This window comes from Rosa chinensis, chromosome 7 (assembly GCF_002994745.2).
Source record: "Rosa chinensis cultivar Old Blush chromosome 7, RchiOBHm-V2, whole genome shotgun sequence".
Lineage (NCBI taxonomy): Eukaryota > Viridiplantae > Streptophyta > Magnoliopsida > Rosales > Rosaceae > Rosa > Rosa chinensis.
In genome coordinates, this window is record NC_037094.1 from 13993971 (window position 1) to 14016399 (window position 22429).

A 22429-nucleotide genomic window follows, 5' to 3' on the forward strand; every position below is an offset into this window, starting at 1 on the left:
CCAATCTTTCTGCGAAAAAAAAAAGACAAAAAAGGAAAGATAATATTTTTTTTAAGCGGGACCCACTGAAACAGAACTGGCGAAAATCTGTGCGGCAATGACCCGCCAGATTTGCATCCGATACGACGCCGTTGCAGCTCGACTTCGATGATTCCCAATTTTCCGTTTCTTTTTTTGCCTTTCTTATTTCCTTCAGCTCCAAATTCCAGGTTACTGAGCCGATCGTAGACCTCCCACCCCCGCCGGCCATGGTAAAGTTCTCAACTTTTCCGTTCGTGTACCGGAAAAATGAAATTCTTGATTTTTGTTTGTTTGTTAGCACAGTCAAAATTCCTAAAGTTTCTTACTGTACACTGTTTAAAATTGATAGATCAGTTTAGGCGGATTCGCTACAGTAATTGATTATGTTCTCTGTTTAGGTTAAGGCTTTGATATTTTCGGGCACTGTGGTTTTTGTATTTAACAGGTTGACAGTGAAGGTCAAACTGGACGAATTCTCGTCAAGGCTTATCGGAGTTTTGGTTTGGTGTTTGGTGCCTTGTGCATTCCTCCCATATATGTTTTTAAATGTGCATTTTCGGGAGGATTGACCCATTACCAATCTGAAGATGTAGTCTTTGGGGTGTTTTCGGTGGTTTTTTGGACTATCACTCTCACTTCGTTGATCAAGTATGCTGGGTTCGTGTTGAGTGCCAACGACAATGGTGAAGGTGAGAGCTTTTACGCTGGTGATGGGGTTGTTTTGTGGATTTGTGGGGTGTAATATTTTTGGGGTGGTGAATTTGCAGGCGGGGTCATTGCATTGTATGCATTGCTTTGTAGAAATGCGAAGTTGTGTTTGATACCTAATCATCAAGCGGCGGATGAGGAGATCTCTACGTATCGTTACCCGGGTCATTCCAGCGGTAACACGCCCAATTCGCCGCTGAAAAGGTTTATTGAGAGACATAAGAGTGCAAAAACCTGTTTACTTGTTCTAGTTTTGTTTGGAGCTTGTATGGTGATATGCGTCGGTATCCTCATGCCTGCCATTTCGGGTGAGTGTTCTTTGGTTGAGCTCTTTGATTACTAGACAAAATTCAGTGTAGCTTGCACTTGATTGATTTTAGACATCAGTGAATGGTTCATTGTGTTATTTGTGATATCTTCAATATCCTGTGCTAATAAGTGTAAGATTTCTTGCAGTTTTTTCATCTGTTGAAGGCCTAAAATTTCAAGCAAAGAATCTGCATGATGGTTAGTGTTTCTTGCCAACAATAGAATATATCCGTACATAAGTTATACAAATATTTCATATTTAATGCTTATATTCATCCAAAACATAGATATAGCTTTTAGTGGTGAACTTGAGCAGTTGCCTGGACTTTCTGCTCCTGCTCCAAGTTTCAACCTTCTTTTATTATAGATTTGTGGCGTCTCATATTTTACAAATAAGGTTGCATATCCACTACCTCGGAAGTTATTAGATGAGAAAGTAACCTTTAATAAAACCATAACCTTGTTGAGTACTTGCCTCCTAGTGCTGATTTGCTTGGCTGCATAATGGAAACTCACCATGGTCTCACCCTCTTAAAACTTAGCTATGCAATTCTAGTTGCTAACACTTCTACACAATCACAGGTGTGGTGGTGCTTATTGCATGTGTTTTATTAGTTGGCATATTTATTTTGCAACACCGTGGTTTCCACAAGCTGGGCTTCATATTTTCTCCCATTCTGATCCTTTGGATACTGCTGATTGCTGGTGTGGGAATCTACAATATCATAGAGTGGAATCCAAGAATATATCAGGCTCTTTCTCCATATTATATTTACATATTTTTCAAGAGAACAGGAAGAGATGGTTGGATTTCTCTTGGAGGAATAATTTTATGTATTACTGGTAAGTTTACCAATTGAACTTTTTTGTTCTATAACTTTGGCTTCTCATAATTGCATAAATGTTTTTGTCAATTGCAGGAACTGAATATATGTTTGCAGATCTTGGCAACTTCAAAACAAGACCAATAAGGGTATGCAACTACTAATTCTAAAGTTCGTGTTAACCTATGAATTTGATTTTCGAAGTCATGACAAATAATAATATCCATTTCTTTATACAATTGACTCCTTGTATTATCTTTCTGGAGATTTGGCACTCTACACTTCATGGATTGATGTTCTCAGTCTGCTGTTCTATGTGGACCAATAAGTTCAGTCACCATTTTACTCGGCTAAACTATTTCTGTTGAAAAGCGAATCTTATGTTTGAATTTTACTCTGCAACTTCGCTCTACCTGAATAGTTACTAGATATGCTTTTAAATAGTATTGCTTAGATCAGTGGTTCAAGGCTGCAAGGGAACTGCTAACTGTTGCTATGTGCAGGTCGCATTTTCTTCTGTCATATATCCATGTCTAATACTTCAATACATGGGACAAGCTGCATTTCTTTCAAGAAATCTATCTGCAGTGTCTATGAGCTTTTATGCTTCTGTGCCAGGTAAGCTTCTAAAATTGAAAAAGAATGTTTTAAAGCATCGATCACTGTCTTGTATTTCTTTTAAGCGTTTATTTCTTTAAGAATTGTTATTATTAGGCTTAACAAATGCTCATTTCTTGTTTGTAGCTCCACTAATTTGGCCTGTACTTGTGGTTGCACCTCTTGCTGCCATTGTTGCCAGCCAACCTGTTATCTCTTCCACATTCTCAGTTGTCAAGCAATGTCATGCAATACGATGTTTCCCACGTGTCAAGATTGTTACAAACAGACGGATCCCTGGTCAGTTATACATCCCTGAGATTAATTGGATTCTTATGATTCTCAGCCTGGCCATCACAATTGGTTTTCGAGACACAAATTATATAGGACATGCTTATGGTATGTCATCTTGCTCTAAAAAGTACCTTCAATATCAGTTAGTATTATTCTTGGTTTGGCTATTAGTTTTATTCTTCAGTTTGTTATGAAAAGCTTAGCTTGCTTTCTTGATGCCAGGGATTGCATTTTTGGCTGCGACAATCATAACTACGTGGTTGACATCACTAGTCATCAACCTTGTTTGGAATCAGAGTTTCATCCTCTCTCTTTTATTTAGTTTACTTTTTGGTTCAATGGAAATCATCTACCTTTCATCTTCATGTATGAAAATCCTTAAAGGTGGATGGGTTCCCCTTGTTTTCTCTGCAATCTTCTTGGTGGTTATGTATGTCTGGCAATACGGCATGAGGAAGAAGTATACGTATGACCTGCATAACAAGGTTTCAATGAAGTGGATACTCACGCTGGGTCCAAGTCTTGGGATTGTTAGGGTCCCTGGGATTGGCCTCATCTACACTGAGTTGGCTACTGGAGTCCCATCAACATTTACTCATTTTTTAACCAACTTACCAGCCTTTTACCAAGTGGTTGTCTTTGTTTGCATCAAAACTGTTCCTGTTCCTTGTGTGCCCCAAAAAGAAAGGTTTCTAATTGGTAGGATTGGTCCCAAGTCTTACGGAATGTATCGATGTATGATTCGGAATGGGTACAAAGACGTCTTTAGAAGTGGAGATGACTTTGAAATTGACCTGGTGATGAGCATAGCAGAGTTCATCCAGATGGAAGCAGAAGGTTCTGAAACACCGGAAGGGTCTGTGGATAAGCGTATGGCAGTTGTGAGGACATCTGGGAAGTTCGGCACAAGATTGGTGATGTCACAATCATCTGGCCCTGGAGAAAGCAGCAGTTCAGGTCCTTCAGCCCTTGTGGGTACCTGCAAGTCACAGGTGCTGCAAGATTTGCAAGCCACGTATGAGAAAGAAGCGCCAAAGCTCAACTACTGGCGGCGGGCTCAGTTTGGGTTGCTGGATACAAAGTACAAGGATCCTCGAGTGAGGGAACAGCTCTTGGAACTTGTGAATGCAAAGCATGCTGGGGCAACATATGTAATAGGTCACTCTTATTTAAAGGCAAAGTATAGTTCATCGTTTATAAAGAAGTGTGCTATCAACATTGCCTTCTCTTTCCTGCGTAAAAATTGCCGGTCGCCTGCTGTTGCTTTGAACATTCCTCATATTTGTTTGATTAAGGTGGGTGCCAACTATATTGTGTGAGGCAACCCTCTGGTGGAGCATCTTCTGAGAATGGATATGATTATTTTGGCAGCAAAACTGGCACTAGTGGCTGCTTTATCCTTAGCCACAAGCACTTGTTGTATGTGAATAGTTTCAGATTCTTGGTTGGAAGATATGTTGCTCAGTTGGCATAAGCACACAGGTGAGTTTATCAGTGACAAGTTGGTGTTCTACTCCTAATTAAGAGATTCTGAATAATTGAGTTTGCCAGAGATGTGCAGTCTGTCCTTTGAAGCAGAGCATTACCATCGAAATTCAAGCCACATAATTGTTGTTTCCCTGGAAGTGGTAATTTTCTTTACCACTATAATATTTTTGGTGCCCTAAAAGTGGTAAATTCTTTCTTGTGAACCAAGATTCAGGTTGGTGTACTTAGAAATAGCATTGGTTTATTCCTTCTTTCTTTCTTTTCCATATTATTTAAAGTGAGGTGCAGAGTAGGCTTGTCAACATTACGGATAATTGGTCTCTGTAATTCATTATTTATAGCAAAAGAAAGTCATTGATGTTCTGTAGCATCACCTTCCCCTTTACTGTTCGATTTGATGTGAATGTTGAAATTCTATTTGATTGCTCAACATTCTTTGGTGTTGAGTTTCTTGACCAAGTTCCATCCGAGTTCACTTACCCTCACCGATTCAAATAGGGAGTAGTCAATTGTGGACGAATACATAGATTTAGAGAACTAGCTTGAAGAAGGATGGTTCGGAACTCTTCGGGAAAGACTTTAAAACTCAAAAATATAATAAACACAATAACTTTCGTGAAAGGCTTTAAAACTCAAAAATATAATAAACACAATAACAAGGATCGTGTCAAAATTCTTATCGTAAATATGAAGATAAGTATCAAGTCGAATCTCAAATGTAATGAATAAGAAGATAAGTATAAGAGCTATAATCATCCCCCATCATCATAAATATGAAGATTGCAGAAATAAATATTGGCAATCCCTTAAGAGACAAGCCATATCACAAGTCCCTTGTTCTAGGGTAAGCAAGAGCAACCACAGAGTTGGCATCAAGTTGAGAAGAGGAAGTTGGGTTCTTATTACAATCTTACAATCCTAAATCCTATATTATATTTCCTCATTAGTTTATCAGCCCCTTAAGTCCAGCACTCCAGCCAAATTAATCTGGTCAAAGATTTAAAAAGTTTGCCCCAATGCATGTTGAAATTATGATTGTCATTTATTTCATGGGTATGTCAAAATCTAAATGCAATTATCCACCAACTAATAAATAAAATATTATGTAAAAATTCTTCTTTGCACCGCGGGTAAAAAAAAAAACTAATAAAAATCAGCAGACCTCCGCCGTTAATATTTATATCAGCAAATTAATTTTGCAGAGAATCTGTTGAAGTGAAAAATACTAGAGTAAAAACACCCCCAGAAAACCCAAAAATTACCCATAAAGCCCCTATAAGACTAGAGTAATTACTCTAATCCCAAACTTCCTTTCTCTTCTCCAAATTCTCTGATACGCCAATTCCCAGTTCTCCTATATCTGGGAATTGGATAAGCAACTCCAACTCAGCCATAGAAACAAAACACCAGCAGTTCTTCTTTGGGGGGGGGGGGAAAACCCAGAAAGAATAATTCAAGTCAAGTTTCTGATGCGAAAAGGGTTTAGAGCTTTGGAGATTTTGCTCCCGCCACCATGTTGAGCTCCACTTGCGCTCACTCGCTTCTTCGCCGCCCTTTCCTCCCCTCCCCTATCCCCAGAGCTAGGGTTCCGACCCGACCCGGGGGTTTGTATCCAATTTCCCGCAGTTTAAGGATCTCCGAATCTCATTCCAGGCCTTTCAACACTGTAAGAAACTCGGGAAATTAATTTTTGGCTGTTTGGTATTTATGTTCATGTTATTTCACTGTCTGGGAATGCCTGAAAAATCTTAGCTTTGGTCATTTTTACATTAGTTTAGTTAGTTAGAGCTGTGTGTATTGTTGAGGGCATTAATTATATCAGAAAGAAGTTGAGACTTGTTCTTGTTAGTTTTTTTTTTTTTTTTCACATGTGTTTCGGGGTATTTGTGCAGAGATGGACGAAAATTTCATGCTTTAGGCAAGAGGAGTTATCTTCAGAAACCCCGAAAGCTGAGTATATTGGACACTTGGTGCCGGAGGAAGTAGTCAAGCCGGAATTTGATGGTTCGAAGGAGGTGAAAAGGGACTGGGGATTAACTCTTAAAGAGGTGATATTTCCTTGTTTTACTAAATTTCATGTTCGTGCTATTTTTCTTAATCGTTGAATGTCTGGTGGCTGCTGTTGAATGAAAGAACCAGATATTAAATAGCTTGTTGAGGATTTTGTAGACATATGATTGGGATTATTAGGTATGATAAATTGGGTTGAAGGTTGGGTTTTGGAACTGACTGATTGATCCATCTACGTAATATGTGTGGTAGTTGAAGTTAGTAGTGATATATCTGATAGGCTCATAGTGTAAGGTAATCATTTGACCTGATATCAAGTAGGCAAGGGTTAGGCTGATTTGTCGTGTTCAGGAGTTGCACTATTCATCGTGTTAGGAGTTCTCTGTCCTTCCAAGTTACAGTTTATTTGTACTAGGTTGGTGATTACCTCATTGGAATCCATTTATGCTGGTATTATGTACTTCAAATATTGAATAGCAAACATCTAAAGTAGATCGGTGGAATCGTGGGGCATATATATATCCAGCAAAATAGCGGGGTGTATTCTTAGGATTAAAAATTATCTTACAGTGTATTACAGTCATCCATCATATTGTTGTCAAGACATTGAAGTAAAAAGATAATAGGTGATCTCATATTTACCTAACCGAGATCTAAGTTCAATTTCTCTGTCATTGGTCCACCCTACAAAGTGAATTAACTGGTCTACTCAAGTTGTATATGTGAGAATGGAAACTTGTTATCTTTCTGACAGGAGAATCCTGTAGACAACTATTGTTACTTAAATGTAAAAACATACCATCTGTCACATCAAGGTTTTAATATTTGGAGGTGTAAATTTCAGGCTGCAGATACAGTGTTTAGGGCAATAGGCAGTCGGTGGAGTGTACCGTGGACAGCAGAAACCATATTGCAGGTAAGTATTCTTCACTTCAGTAGCATACATATTATGATGAAACTTACAGTTGTATATGACTAGAAGATGATCATGGATAAGAAGTGCCATTATCCACCATCTTCTTGTAGGGATGTGTTGTTAAAGAAGAAAGAAAAAGGAAGTAACATTATGAAATACGCTGTAATTTGCATCCGGTAACAAAGAAAGACTTTCATTTCTTCATTGTTCTGCAATAGTGACTTGTTGGCAAATCTAATGTGATATATGCTGTAGCTGATAGTGATGGAAACTGGAAAAGAACAAAATTATGAATTACACTGTAGTTAATGTGATATACGTTATGCAGGTTATGCTACTCTGGGTTGTTGCTTTCTGGTTCATAGGTTCTTGGATGGTTCCATTTGCAGCTCACCTGGCTGGTTTCAACAGGGAATCATTAACATTTAGAGGCCAAGCCTTATTCAGCCTAGTGACTGATGTAACTGAAGGTCTTGCTGGCATTATGATCCTTCATCGCTGCTTATCTCGTTTCCGTCCACTTCCTCCTGATTGGTTTAAATTTAGCTTGAAAGGAACATGGCAGATAGATGTTGTGCTAGGCTGCCTCATGTTTCCCTTTGTCAATCGGCTATCGCAATTTAACCTCAACCTATTACCACTCTTGCCGTCCACCCCTGTTACGATATCAAGTGTTGAGCAATCAATTTTGGCGCGTGATCCGATAGCAATGGCACTGTATGCAATAGTAGTTTCAGTGTGTGCGCCCGTGTGGGAGGAGATAGTCTTTAGGGGTTTCCTACTCCCTTCATTGACCAAGTACATGCCCGTGTGGTGTGCAATATTGGTTAGTGCAGTTGTCTTTGCTTTAGCACACTTCAATGTACAGAGGATGCTACCACTTGTTTTCCTTGGGGTGGTGATGGGTGCTATATTTGCACGGTCAAGGAATCTATTACCATCGATGCTCTTGCACAGCCTTTGGAATGGCTTTGTATTTTTAGACTTAATGAAATAAACCCAAGAATTGTACTTGTGATCCATTCATCGGCCAAACCATCCAGAAAGAAGCCTCCAAGTGGTTTGAGTTCCTTCCAAGGATTAGAGGCCTTATGCCGACTACAGGATTAGCTGCTAGCTCTGTGCCATTGATGTTGATAAAGAAGTCCACTAACTTAATAGTCACAGGGATTAACTATCAAATTCAAATCCCTTATCAAGAAGATCAGCATGATTCTTTGTTCATATGTATAATGGATGAGGGAGATGAAGAACAATTCTTTGGGAAGATCTTCAAGTCAGCATAAGAAAAAGCTCTTGTAGTCTGTGGTTGAGCACACCTATGTATTTTCTGTTTTTTTTTTCTTTCTCAGTTTTCAGTTTCTCTCCCACAGACATTATTTTATAAGGGTATGGTTGCTGAGTATAATAACTAATAAGTAGGCGGGGCTGCCCATTGTGATGAAAAATGTTGTAATTTACTTTTTACCAAATAGAATTACCCAATGAGTAGTTACTAATTGAAAAACAGAACCGACTTTCTACTTCTCTTGGTACCTATGTGGGAAAGTTGAGTATGACATTAGTTGATTAATAGCAATTTTAATGCTTTGGTCTAGAACCTAGTAAACGTGCCTTTAACATGTATTATGTATACCGACGGTAAATAAGGTTGAGATTCCAGAAGCCATACTATATCATACAAATGATTGTCAACTATCTCTCTTTCATGTTAAGCAAATGTACTGTAGGGCTATGCAACGAGCGATGTTTTTGGTTTGGATGCTTGCATTCAGAATCTATAATTATGGATTGTTGGACAAGAGTGTACAAAGTATAAATATATTTTGAAGGCATTGGTTAACATCAAGTCAGGATGGCGGAGTGGTCTAACGCGCCAGACTCAAGTTCTGGTCCTCTAACGAGGGCGTGGGTTCAAATCCCACTTCTGACATTTACTCTTTTTCCTTCTTTTTAGGACTTTACCCTTTTTTAGTTTTTTAGGACTTTACCCTTTATAAAACTTTTAAAATGAAATGGGAGAGAGGAACAGAGAGCTCACTGAGCGAGCTAGGCTGTATGCGATTGGAGAATGTAAACTGGTTTTCATATTTTTATGACAATATAGAGCGGAGTCACTACCTATAAGCACCATCTTCGATGACACCATGAATAGCTTGCACCAATCTCAAGCTAGCTAACTGCTAATAGTGCAATGCTCGATCTGTTCTCTTATGTTAAATGTCACGTGCAACACACCGGCCAGCGTTTTCTTTTATTCTGCCCACAGGACTCGACCCATGCTTGATGATGTTGCTGGTATTCCCATATATAGAATCGGCATGCTTTCAACATTGATCTCTATCTATTTCGGGAGAAACAGACACCCAATTATGGAAAAACAAAGTTGTAGAGGGCTTTCCGCCCTTGCCCTTTGTGGCTAACCAAAAAACAAGATCAGCCAGCAATCCCAGCATACTTGCTTCTGGGCATACTAGTTGCAAGCACAGACACAGTCGCAAACCCCAACAAGATCGAATATTCATTCGCCATTCTAAGATTAGCTCATCATGCATTGTCTTTCGCTCGATTCACAAGGAAGAGCCCTATACTTATGTTCATGTACCTGTATCAACTCTTCGAAACTAGTGCGTGCATTAGTAGGAGAGTCATTGAAATTAATGTTTGTGGTATATCCTACGTACATAATCAATTCATCTAATACCTTTTGTTGGACATACTTTCATAATTTTAAAAGTTTATCTATCACCATTGTTTGAATTAAAGTAGTGAATATATTTAGTCGATATAAGCTATATCCAGTGGCAAGGGGTAGAATAATAATTAGGATGTGGAAGGGTAAGTCTGAGACTCAATCTCAAAAATGTTTTACGTATAGAAATTTCTTGAACAAGTATATATTATTGTAAACTTTTAGGTTTAGATAAATAAATAACATAATTCCATATAGAAACAGATCAAGTAAAAAGTTATCATACATACGATTTTTTAGAGCATTCATTATGAGAAAATTTAAATCGAGATAAATTGTAATGATATATGCATTTTGTAAAAGTGTAAATTTACGAGTACACGATAAAATAGATGTTATAAAATTCATGTAGAATTCTCTACATATGTATTCGTTGACGACTTAGAAGTTCCTGGTAGCAGATGAACAAGTTAAGACTGTTGTTTTGTACAAATCCAGCCTCTACATATATTCAGCGCAAAAACGAATGTCTCATGCATATGGAACTGTCGCATGTGCCCTATGGCTGGGAAGTTGGGGACCCAGATCACATCCAACAGAGTCATCTGAATTCATCGGGGCCGTCAAACGTCACCGAGTATTTGAAGCCATACCGAGGCGGCGAGGCGGGTCCCGTCGATGAAGAGTGGAGATAGGTGTCCTAATCAAAGAAGCGCAGGTGCAGTTACCGAAGAGATCCAAAGACACTCAGAATTGAAGCTTATCCTCTGCCGTCTTCCCATTTGGGCACACCAGGCTGCAACAATACTACTCGTCATTTTTCGATTTTCGTAAACTACTTGGACTAGCTAGCAACATGTAGAGACTGCAGACACCACTGAATGAATTCTCATGATGATGACAAATACAGAGAACTGGTCAGAATAAAGCGCCAAGCCACTAGCTAAGTAGCTATGCTATTTTATACTAAAAATAGAAGTAGAAAATATTAATATATTTTTTATATAAAAAAAGACTACAACAAGAAATTAAATACAAGGCATAATTATCAAATTACTACCCTAAAAAGTTTATTAACGAAAGTTCTCTCTACGTTAGCCAAAAACAATGAACCCTAGCCGCTATGGCTTGGGATTCCATAATCGGCGTCCATCTCCGAAGCAAAGCTGATTTCTCCTCTCCACCGCTCGAAGCTGTTTCACAGCCTTCCAACATCAATCATGGGTGACAAACGCCCAAGCAAACCTGCATTCCACGGACATGTCCTCTAGTCGGGATGGGTTCAAGGAGGATTTTGTGGGAATTGGTTGGAGGCTGCGACTAGCAAGAGGGCGTCTCAAGGCCCTGAAAGACTGTGACAGACTCAAGGAGGAAGATCAAAATTGGTGTCGTCGATCTTTGGCGTGGAATAGGGTGGACTAGATCTTTGGGTGCCCAAACTGACCCTAAAGCCCCATATCACTTCTGAGGCCCAAACCAATGCTGATGACCAATTGGGTGTCCTTAGTTTTTGGGAATGTTGCTTGGATTTGGATCATTCGTGGACTAAAATCATGGGCTCTTAGTCCCTAGGGTTTCGTATTTGGGACCCCGGTGACTTCATTCAACAATCTACGTTTATGTTTGACTTTGTTAGCCTGCAGATTATGACGTTTTCTATTTACATCTTGATAATGGAAGCTTCTGGCGCACCGCAATTGAGCGCATTGGCAAAGAAAGTTTTCACACAAAATTATCTCTTTGTAGGGTAATGTTGTAGTTTGTTAGGCTCCTTGTTTTTAAGTGAGCTTCAATGTCTTAAGCGAATGGTGCATGATTCCCCTTTTTTCTGGGAAATTTGTAAGTGCCGTTCTGGCCTGCGATTATCAATGAAATCTTTATTTACTTATTAAAAAAAATTACTACCCAAAATTTTTGTTAAGCTAATTTGGTATCTTAGGTTTTATTTTAGTCAATTTGCTACCATTTCATCAAATTTGTTATTCTAAGCTTTCAAGATTAACTAATTTATTTCCCTAAATTTTTAAAATTAGTCATTTACTACTTTAGAGTTTAGACTTTCAAAATTAATCCATGTTCGGATGAAGAAATTGACAAATTATTATAACGACAAGGTAGCAATAGGCTAATTTTGAAAACGTAAGGTAGCAAATTGAAAAAAATAATACTTAGTGTAATAAATTGGCTAACTGTGAAAATCTAATGTAGCAAATTGGCTGAAATAAAATTTAGGGTAGCAAATTGACACAAGGTGAAATCTAGAGTAGCTTATTGGCTATTAAGCCTAAATACAATCTCCTTTGAGATATCATGTATCAAATAAGTCAAAATCTATACTATTATTAAGAGAAGAGATTTTGTCAGCTAAAACTGAATTTTTTTACTAAAATATCCCTTAAATATTAAAAAAACATTTGAATTGAAATATTTGAGAAAGACAAAATGGTCAATTAAAAAATAAAAGAAAAAAAAAATTAACAAACAAAATTCAAAAATAAAAAACAAAATATGTGCAATAATTTTCTCCATATTTTATGGAATAACTTCCTACGTAATTATTCACACCCATTTAGGGTGTGTTTGAAGTTTGGTTGAAAACTGATAAAGCCGATAGATGAATGCCATGTTGTCAGATTTAATTAAGAATAATATAATTTGATAATCAAAATTATTATTATTATTTTTATTATTTTCCTTTTTTCAATTCAATGAGAATATAAAAATATGTTAAGTAACTACATATACTGAGATAATTCACTTCTTTCCCAAAAAAAAAAAAGAAAAAAAGAAAGAAAGAGATAATTTACCTAGAATTACACCATAATATACTATTATTCACATCTTAAGTGTGAATATATTATTTTTAAGTGTGATCACATGAATCTCACAACATTTTGTAGTAGTTGATCTAATACAAGACTGTATATTAGATTAATTTTCTTAAATGTTGTGTGCATAAACATTAACTATCATAGAAGATGAGATGTAAGTAGTGCTGTAAAAGGTGATTCATAGCATTGCTCATTTGTATGTGACAGATTGACATCTAACTTCATAATCGATATTCATTCTCTTAAAAACTTAATTACGTAGAGTTCGAAATGTCAAAAAAATTTAGTTATCTATAGTCTACATGTACTAGATAAATGGATGATTTATTATGTAAGTATGATCCGGACTATAAATTTAAATTTTGCTTGTTATTTTGTTGAATTCTTTTTTCTTTTCCCAAAAAGGAAAAGAATAAGACAAAATTACACAAATACTATTCAAACTTGACTCATTCGACACTTTAATAATTCACTTTTCAAATATATCACTTCAGTTATTTGATTTTGATACCATATTTCATTATAGTCATTCTGTAAATTTGGTTTGTTAAAGAAATATTCACTATTTGGATGATATTTTGTGAACATGCTGAAAGAAAAAGTTTGTTCTTTATTTCTTTATCTGTACACACTCATATCTATACTATTATTAAGAAAAGAGGTTTTGTTAGTCAATATTAAAATTTTTGACAGAAATGACCCTAAAACATTAAAAGAATTAATTAAATCACAAGGGCTATTGTGACAATTACAAATTATATTTTTATTATAAAAAAACAAAATAAATCGCACAAATTCAACTTTTCTCTCTCACTAGCCTCTCTTTGCAATGACTGTTTTCATCCATCATTTTTTTTTTCTGAAAAAAAAAATACATATATATGCAGAGAGAAATGTTAATTATTCTTTTATAAGACACTGATAATTTTGATCGAGTTTCGAAATTGACAAAAATAACTAGAGTGAATTGCAAAATTTTAAAGGTTAAAGACCAAATATCAAATGCGGTATAATTTAGTGAAAATTTATGTAATCATCGCGAATGAGATAGGTTTCAAATCCCAAGGATTATACCGTCAAACCGATACCCAATCCCTCCAAAACTCGACACGTAAAATAGTGACACACCCCTCTCTTTAAAAATCTCACGCACACCAACAGTCTGCCCCTGCAAAAGCGGGAACCAACTTCCTCACCACCACTCTCTCCGCCGCCATACACCATCTTTTCCCGGCGATCCACTTCTTTCGCCCCATCCCTGAACTCACATCACACACCACCCTTCCACACACAAAAACACAAAACATCAGAGGTTGAGAAAAATTCGCGTAACATATTTCCGGCTTTCTTCAGTTCTCTGTCTGAAACCAGACAAAATATTCCGAGATTGTTTTTTGTTGAAAAAGAAAAAAACAGAAACTAAATTTTAGCCTTTCTTCTACGTTTTTGTGTACCACTGAACACTCAAGGATCAAAGCTTTTATAGTCTCCGATCATTTTCTGAGTACTCTGTATTCTCAAGGTGTTACAGGTTAAGTTTAGCTGTAAATTTTGGGTTCTTGTGGCGACAAAACGCTTCTGCATGTATGGATCAGATTGTTTGCTTTGTTTGAAAAGACAAGAGTGCTGAGGAATACAGAGGGAGGGCCGGAGGGGAATATGGAGCAGAAAGGTATACTGCTTTCGGCGTTGGGTGTGGGGATGGGGGTCGGAGTCGGTCTTGGGCTGGCTTCGGGTCAGACGATGAGCAAATGGGCCGGAAACGAGGGCTTGTCTAACGGCATAACTCCAGACAGGGTGGAGCAGGAGATGCTACGACAGATCGTTGATGGCAGAGACAGTAAGGTCACGTTCGACCAATTCCCTTATTATCTCAAGTAAGTATCAATTTCCTATTTGGCTTGATCTGTGTTGTTTTTTTTTTTTTTTGACTTTGTTAAGAGGAATCCAAAGGCTTCCTAGGCCAAGATAAATCTGTTCGGCGCATGTGAAATGCTATAACTGTACATTACAGCACAGTGCCTGACCACTTTGACAGTTTCAGGTTCGAACCTAGGTTGGGGAGCACACCCAACTAGACAAAAATCACTAAGCCACTTGCAGTGGTTGATCTGTGTTGTTAATTCTTCTTATTTCTTGTTGATTAAGTTGTTGTAACTTTTATTTTTATGAATGAATTGATTTACAGTGAACAGACTCGAGTGTTGTTAACGAGTGCGGCCTATGTCCATCTGAAGAGGGCTGAGGTTTCTAAGCACACCCGGAATCTTTCTCCGGCGAGTCGGGCTATTTTGCTCTCGGGGCCTGCTGGTTTGTAATCCATAACACTATAATCCCTGTAACATTCTCATGGTTGTTAATTCTTATCATTGTTTCTTCTTTCGTGGGTAAATCTTGAAGAACTCTACCAACAACTGCTTGCCAAGGCTTTAGCCCATTACTTCCAAGCCAAGTTGCTGCTCTTAGATGTAACAGATTTTTCATTAAAGGTGAGTATAAGAAGCCTTATATAGTATATACAGATTTTTATATGTGTGTTCTGTTTCCTGTCCTACTAATGTTTATAATGTTGTTTTGTACAGATTCAGAGCAAATATGGTACTGGCAATAAAGCATCTGTAAGTTTTCCTCAGATCATTTGAAGTATGTTCTTGTGTAAAAATTGTGAAATTAATTAGAATGATATAAAGGTGTTTCAGTAATATTTTCTACCTCCTGTGGTTGTGTAAAGTTTTACTTGTGTTTCCAAGTTTGCATTGGGTCACATGTTTAACTTGTTGAAGTTTAAGGACGTACTTTTATATCAAATCATGTTTTGTAGGCTTTTAAAAGGTCCACTTCGGAGATGACACTAGATCGGCTCTCTGGTCTATTTGGATCATTTTCAATTTTTCCTCAAAAGGAGGAACCCAAAGGTTTTATTCTATGATGTTTACACCATTTTCCCTTTGCATACTCTTCTACGATTCTTTACCCGGGTAAAACACACACCATGATATCTGCTTGTAGGCACATTACGAAGGCAAAGCAGCGGTGTGGATTTAGGATCCAGGTATTTGGAGGGGAAATTTTTGATTGGTTAACAGGGAAATATGTTAGTTTTTAACTTAGTTTAAATGAGTTTTCTGACTATGACTTAATCCTGTATCTGCAGGGGACTAGAAGGTTCTAAAAATGCTCCAAAGCTTCGTAGAAATGCTTCTGCTGCAGCTAATATCAGTAACCTTGCTTCTCAGGGAACTCCTTCAAATCCAGGTTCTTTCCTCTCACATGTATTAAAAAATAATCAGTAGGACTGTAGGAGTAAGTTGCAAGTTAAAGAATTGAGAGACAGAACAGGAAGTTAAATACTACTGATCCGAAATATACTTCATAGGACAGCCCATCTAAAACAAGGCAGTTACATTTTTAGATGTACAAATCTGAATTTGAATTTGTTGTATGCATGAATTAAAATCATGCCATCTGATGCACTTTTTCATGATGAAAAGACATGCAGTTTGAAGTTTCATTTGTTCTTCTGTGCGATTCTGATGAACCCTTCTGCATTTTTAGCTTCTCTTAAGCGCACAAGCAGCTGGTCTTTTGATGAAAGACTTTTCATACAGTCCCTGTACAAGGTAATTGGTGGCGCTTTTTGGTCCTTTATTGCGATTTTTAGCAGTCAACAACGCGCCATATATTTCCCCATAAGTCTCTAAAAAATTTCTCCATCATGATATTGATTGCTGAACGTTATACTTTTAGGTCTTGGTTTATGTTTCAAAAACCACTCCCATTGTGCTGTATCTGAGGGACATCGACAACATCTTATCTAGATCTCAAAGGATATATAACTTGTTCCAGAAAATGTTGGATAAATTATCCGGAGCTGTGCTGATCCTTGGTTCCCGAATTGTGGATTTGGATAATGACTACAGAGACGTTGATGACAGGCTTACCGCACTTTTCCCTTACAACATCGAGATCAGACCTCCTGAAAATGAGTCACATCTTGTTAGCTGGAAGACTCAACTAGAGGAAGATATGAAGATGATTCAGGTTCAGGATAACAAAAACCACATTATGGAAGTCCTTTCAGCTAATGATCTCGACTGTGATGATCTAGGTTCAATTTGCATTGCCGACACAATGGATCTCAGTCACTATATAGAAGAGATTGTGGTATCAGCTGTTTCTTATCATTTAATGAATAACAGAGATCCTGAATATAGAAATGGAAAACTTGTGATTTCATCCAAGAGGTGAGGTTATTTTCTTTCCAATAATAGTATCACAATATATGTGCGTTCTGTGTTCTTACTGACTTTTTTGTAAAACAGTTTGTCTCATGGATTAAGTATATTCCAAGAGGGAAAGTTCGGTGGCAAAGCTACAATGAAGCTGGAAGCACAGGCCGAATTTTCCAAGGTATAATGTGTTGTGTTTGAATACCTCTATAATTCGAGGAAAACAGTACTGGTTTAATAACTGCTTATTCTTCTCTGTTAATTGTAGGAAGCAGGAAAGGAAGGGGCTGCTGGTGCGAATCCGGAAACAAAAGCTGAAAGCACTGCTCCTGAGAAAAAAAGTGGAGCAGAGACGGTAGCTTCATTGGTAAAACCAGAACCTTTAACCATAAAAACAGAATCTTCCGCACCAAAAACAGATGCTGACAATCCAGTCCCAGCTTTTAAAGCTCCTGTAAGTAACCATTCTTCCTTTAACTTTTCACTATTGTGCCTAAAGTTATTTGATAAAACACTCCTTTCTCATTCAGCATACTGAGAAAGGTTATATATGTTTTGGTGTCATGAACATTTTTAACAGGAAGTTCCCGATAATGAATTTGAGAAGCGAATAAGACCAGAGGTTATACCAGCCGATGAGATTGGTGTAACATTTTCTGATATCGGTGCTCTGGAGGAGATTAAAGAATCCCTTCAAGAATTAGTAATGCTCCCACTGCGGAGACCAGATCTTTTCAATGGAGGCCTTTTAAAGCCTTGTAGAGGTATATTGCTATTTGGTCCACCTGGTAGTGGGAAGACTATGCTGGCAAAGGCCATTGCTAGGGAGGCTGGAGCTAGCTTCATCAATGTATCCATGTCTACCATTACTTCCAAATGGTTTGGTGAAGATGAGAAAAATGTCCGAGCTTTGTTCACATTAGCATCCAAAGTCTCTCCAACTATCATCTTTGTGGATGAAGTTGACAGCATGCTTGGGCAGAGAACCCGAGTGGGAGAGCATGAAGCCATGCGAAAGATAAAGAATGAATTTATGACTCATTGGGATGGTCTCATGACTAAACAGGGAGAGCGGATCCTTGTCCTTGCTGCAACCAACAGGCCATTTGACCTTGATGAAGCAATTATTAGGCGTTTTGAACGGAGGTACAAATCATATATGATATATTCTGTTGATTGATAGTATCAGTGTTGTGGCAATTCTGTAGTAAATGTTGGTGAGACTTTTAATGCATATTGATATTTTAAAAAATTGGTAACATAATAATTTCTGAAATAATTTTGCTAATGACAAAGCTGTGTGGAAAACAGAATATTGGTTGGGCTACCAACTGCAGAGAACAGAGAAATGATCATGAGGACTTTGCTGTCAAAAGAGAAGGTGGATGACCAGCTAGATTTCAAGGAGCTTGCAACTATGACTGAAGGATATAGTGGAAGTGATCTTAAGGTCAGAGAATTAGATTACATATTTGGTTGTCTGGTGGTCCAATGCTTACTTAATTGGGTCTGAATTAGAATTGACTGTGACATCATTTTTGAACAGAATTTGTGCACCACAGCTGCCTATCGGCCTGTTAGGGAGTTAATACAGGCAGAGAGACAAAAGGATTTGGTAAGATGATCTATTTCTAAGGAAGTTTGGATCACAAATGTTTGGATCTAGGACAGCAACTTTTATTCAATTATCAATGTTTGTTCTTGACTGTAGGAGAAAAAGAAGAGAGCTGCAGAAGGACAAAATCAACAAGATGCTTCTGAAGAACGAAATCCAGACGCCGTCTCGGATACAAAAGAAGAACAGAAAGAGGCAAGAGTGATCACCCTCAGGCCCCTTAATATGGAAGACTTCCGGCAGGCAAAGAATCAAGTACGTTTACTCTCTTACTTCTTATGTGCCAGTATTTTGAGCTTAATAGTACTCGCAAGAGTTTTCTCTTCAATGTGGAACCGGACACTTCCTCCCTCCCCAGTGCTCTTCCCACCAAAGACATATGTTCAGTTCTCTCTCTCCCTCTCTAGGCATTCTTGTATCCCCTTGGCTGATTCAGTATCATCGCTAATTCCTGTTATATATTCGGAACGCAGGTTGCAGCTAGCTTTGCAGCTGAGGGAGCTAGTATGAATGAATTGAAGCAGTGGAATGACCTATATGGGGAAGGGGGGTCGAGAAAGAAGGAGCAGTTATCTTATTTCCTATGAGACTGGTGATAGAACCTATACATTTCCACTTTGGAGTATGTCAAATCTTTCTTGTATTTATTACCTTCATTTCATTTCCATTCAGTAGAAACAACAGCCCACTCTGGAAGATCGATGAATGAGATTGAATTTGAAGCATGGAGGTTGTATTAGTATTTAGTAATTAGAAGGTAACAATCTTGTATCGACTTGCTTCCTGTATTCTGAGAAAACTGTATAACTTTATCCCTTGTCCGGATTACTGTTTTAAGAACTTTTAGTAACAGCTATATTCAGATGTGCGGTACTACTAGGCGAAGTGCCTCGAGAGCTTTTAGATATCTAACCATATACACCTTTCTTTTTTCTGTTTCTTCAAATCCTCCAGAGCGCTGGAGGACATGTCATTATACTATGTACTAAAGTCCGGTTACTGTTACTACTGTTCATAAGGGATGGAAAAGACGGTTCTGTCCTCACTTTGTCGTTTTTTACTCCTCTGCCATTCACTCTCTCTTCCTCCCTTCAGCCTCTCTCTCCTTCACCTAAAACGAATTTTTCTCCTTTCGATCTCTCGCTCTCCTACTCCTCTCTCTTTCAAATTTCAATTGGTTTTTGAAAAAAGCCCAGAAGCTACAACTTGAAGGCACCAATCAAAGAACACAAGTTTGCAATTGGGAGATAGAGTTCTGCTTAGAAGACGAAGGAATTGGGAGAGAGAGTTCAGAGTTTCTGCCATTGGTTGTTGACCGAAGCTAGAATCACAGACTGATCGGTGTTCGATGTTTGCTTGCTTTTGGCCTTTACTGAAGGAAGTGTCCTCTGAGAAAGCGGATTATTGCTTAAGTTCTGCCCATTTCTGTGTTTGCCCAATTTCTGGTTCTCCAGTAAATTATGTTGCTGATTCTCGGCTGAAATAAGTTTTGTTTATGCAATTTCATGAATTTGAGAGATTTGAGGGAATGAGCATACTTTGATTTTTCTTTTCAATTCATTTATGTTGTTGCTTTTATGTGAAATTTTTTTTTAATTGTAAATTGGGCGGTTCTAGTCAGACCTCTTAATTTACTATTTAGACCTCTCATAATTTTTGTATAATTTTATTTTCTATTTTACCCTCTAACTAAATGAGAAAAAACAAAGAATCAAAGCCATAGTAGTTGTGTTCCCATCTCCTTTTTCTTCTCCTCCATTTCAGTTCAACTTACCCAATAATGATCTTTCCCAATGATGAAACATGAAAGAACGATCGACAAAGATACATGAAAGAACAACAAGAAGCGGTTTTTGGGCAACATATCCAAATACCTAAACTTCACTTTCAAGCCTAGCGAGCCCTCGGATTGTGAAGATGTCAGAAAAGTTTTCCATTTCTTTTAAGCCGAGGGATCTAATAGAACACCATTCTTGATGCAGTTGAAGCTATATCAATTAATTACAGACACAATCTATTTTTCAACTTAAATTCTAGAAACTGCATATATCCTACCAAGCCATAGATACAAATTAACCAAAACCCAGTTAATCTAGCAATCCAAACCCCAATTATGATAGAGACATCTAATCTTGCCGAATTAAAAGATACACCAACTTACTTTTCTTCTTCTAATTATATATTTTTAGAAGGAAGAAATAACCACCCAAAATGTCATGGTTTTCTTTTCAATTTTTATGAATCTGGATTACCGAATCATCAAATTTGCCAAGCCTTCGGTTTGAACCTCAACTCAACTTCATACTTGATCTGCTGTGTCCCAATTCAATCATGAATCAGAATAACATGTATTAATGATTATGCAAGTGAATCCTGGTTACAGAGCATGGCTGAATGAAGATTGAAACTTGTTGATCAATCTTTATGGCCTTTTATTATATGGAAAGAAATTGAGTCATGCATATAACTGCAATTGAAAATCTTGATAGAAGAATTGAGAACCTTGAGTGGGTTGAACAAAAGAAAGGGTGAGAGAGAGAGAGTGGAGGAAAAGCTTTACTCGGTTCTTCTCAGATTAAACACAACTCTGTAAGCCGGTCATTGTTTTTTTTTTCATACTGTAAGAAGGGTAAAATAGGAAATAAAATTGTACAAAAATTATTAGAGGTCTAAATAGTAAATTGGAAGGTATGAATAGAATCACCATTGTAAATTTTGTTGCATATTTCACTAATTACTGTTGCTTCTCATTCAACTGATTCAGCCCTTCCACCAGTTGTGTTGAACTTCTGTGGTTTCATTTTCTTAGTTCTCAATTTTTGCATTGTTCTTTTTTTTTTCTTTTTTTTTGAAGGACAATTTTTGCATTGGTAATTGATATAAGAAATTGAAAACATGATTACTCTTTTACAAACATCTTGAGATCATGATAATGGTTTGTGCAGAGTGCATTTTGGGTTTAGGGCAGTCTGTAATTATTTGTCAATTACAGAGAGAGCCATTGCAAAAGATACTGAATTTTGAAATTTGTGGTTGCAAACAAGCTATTATAAGTTGCAGTACAATCTTGAGTCTTTTGGTAATGAAGATAGCCTAAATATGTAGGGGAGACACTGACATTTTTAATTATAGTATAAACTTATCCAGATAGACTTGCTTACATGGGCAGAGTCAAAGTTTTGGGCTACTAGGATGTCTGGCAGAGAGATTGGCAAAGGGCTAATAGCTTAGCTATTGGTTATGCCCTCCCTGGATTTTGCATATGCTGTACATATGGACCTGCAGCAATTACTATTTTGAAATTTGAATGAGTAACAGCATGGCATTTTTATTAGCGAATTAAATCATTTAGCTTTTATCCTAATTTGACATTCTTATTTCTGCTTTTGAGTTTTGTTGGTTAAATTTCTGAATTGGTTGGTTCTGCAATCGGTGCTCGATGTTTGAGTTAATTCCGAATAGATGCACTTCTTTTCTGTCCCTGTATAGATCAGTATAGCCTGGCCACTATGGTTCTAAGTAGTAACATATATGCATGATTTGTTAACAAAGAGTTGATAGATTAAATGTTGGACTCCTCACTTTGTTTGCTGGAACAATGTTATCCTTTTTGCTCCTTGCTCACTGATTATATTTCATTAGCTTTTCTCACTGATTATAACTGGTCCTATAACTGATATATCAATGCTTTTCTCACTGCTTATAATTGACACCAAGTCTCAACTTAATTTAAAATCATGTTGAATTGGAATCTTTTTGAGCAAAGTCTCACACTTGCTTTGTTGGTATCTTCTATTATGTGCAGGAGGAATGTGTTAGATGGTTACAACATGGAGAAGACTGTAAAAGTACTTGGGCTCCCTCCCTCTATGAACTAGAGAACTTCATTTGATTA

The 22429-nt window shown here is 37.4% G+C and overlaps 3 protein-coding genes and 1 non-coding gene across 4 annotated transcripts; all 4 read left to right on the forward strand.

Annotated features, from left to right (window-relative positions):
• The first annotated feature begins 60 nt into the window (after positions 1 to 60).
• Positions 61 to 4611, forward strand: LOC112179078 (potassium transporter 3). Its single transcript, XM_024317396.2, has 9 exons — positions 61 to 251; positions 467 to 710; positions 789 to 1037; positions 1186 to 1236; positions 1621 to 1881; positions 1959 to 2011; positions 2366 to 2480; positions 2607 to 2858; positions 2976 to 4611. The coding sequence occupies exons 1-9, from the start codon at positions 249 to 251 to the stop codon at positions 4070 to 4072; spliced, it is 2325 nt and encodes a 774-aa protein (XP_024173164.1). The 5' UTR covers positions 61 to 248; the 3' UTR covers positions 4073 to 4611.
• Positions 4612 to 5503: 892 nt separating this feature from the next.
• Positions 5504 to 8692, forward strand: LOC112179126. The gene is made up of 4 exons (XM_024317457.2): positions 5504 to 5907; positions 6134 to 6289; positions 7096 to 7167; positions 7496 to 8692. Exons 1-4 carry the CDS (start codon positions 5755 to 5757, stop codon positions 8162 to 8164), a joined length of 1050 nt encoding a protein of 349 aa, XP_024173225.1. The 5' UTR covers positions 5504 to 5754; the 3' UTR covers positions 8165 to 8692.
• Positions 8693 to 9016: 324 nt separating this feature from the next.
• Positions 9017 to 9100, forward strand: TRNAL-CAA. The gene has a single exon. It is a non-coding gene; the product is annotated as a tRNA-Leu (tRNA).
• A 4698-nt stretch (positions 9101 to 13798) lies between these two features.
• On the forward strand, positions 13799 to 19346 carry LOC112179741 (putative cell division cycle ATPase). Its single transcript, XM_024318220.2, has 16 exons — positions 13799 to 14567; positions 14879 to 15000; positions 15091 to 15179; positions 15273 to 15308; positions 15512 to 15605; positions 15700 to 15742; positions 15845 to 15945; positions 16246 to 16310; positions 16438 to 16934; positions 17013 to 17100; positions 17188 to 17373; positions 17500 to 18065; positions 18231 to 18369; positions 18466 to 18534; positions 18631 to 18789; positions 19008 to 19346. The coding sequence occupies exons 1-16, from the start codon at positions 14350 to 14352 to the stop codon at positions 19119 to 19121; spliced, it is 2586 nt and encodes an 861-aa protein (XP_024173988.1). The 5' UTR covers positions 13799 to 14349; the 3' UTR covers positions 19122 to 19346.
• The last annotated feature ends 3083 nt before the right edge of the window (positions 19347 to 22429 follow it).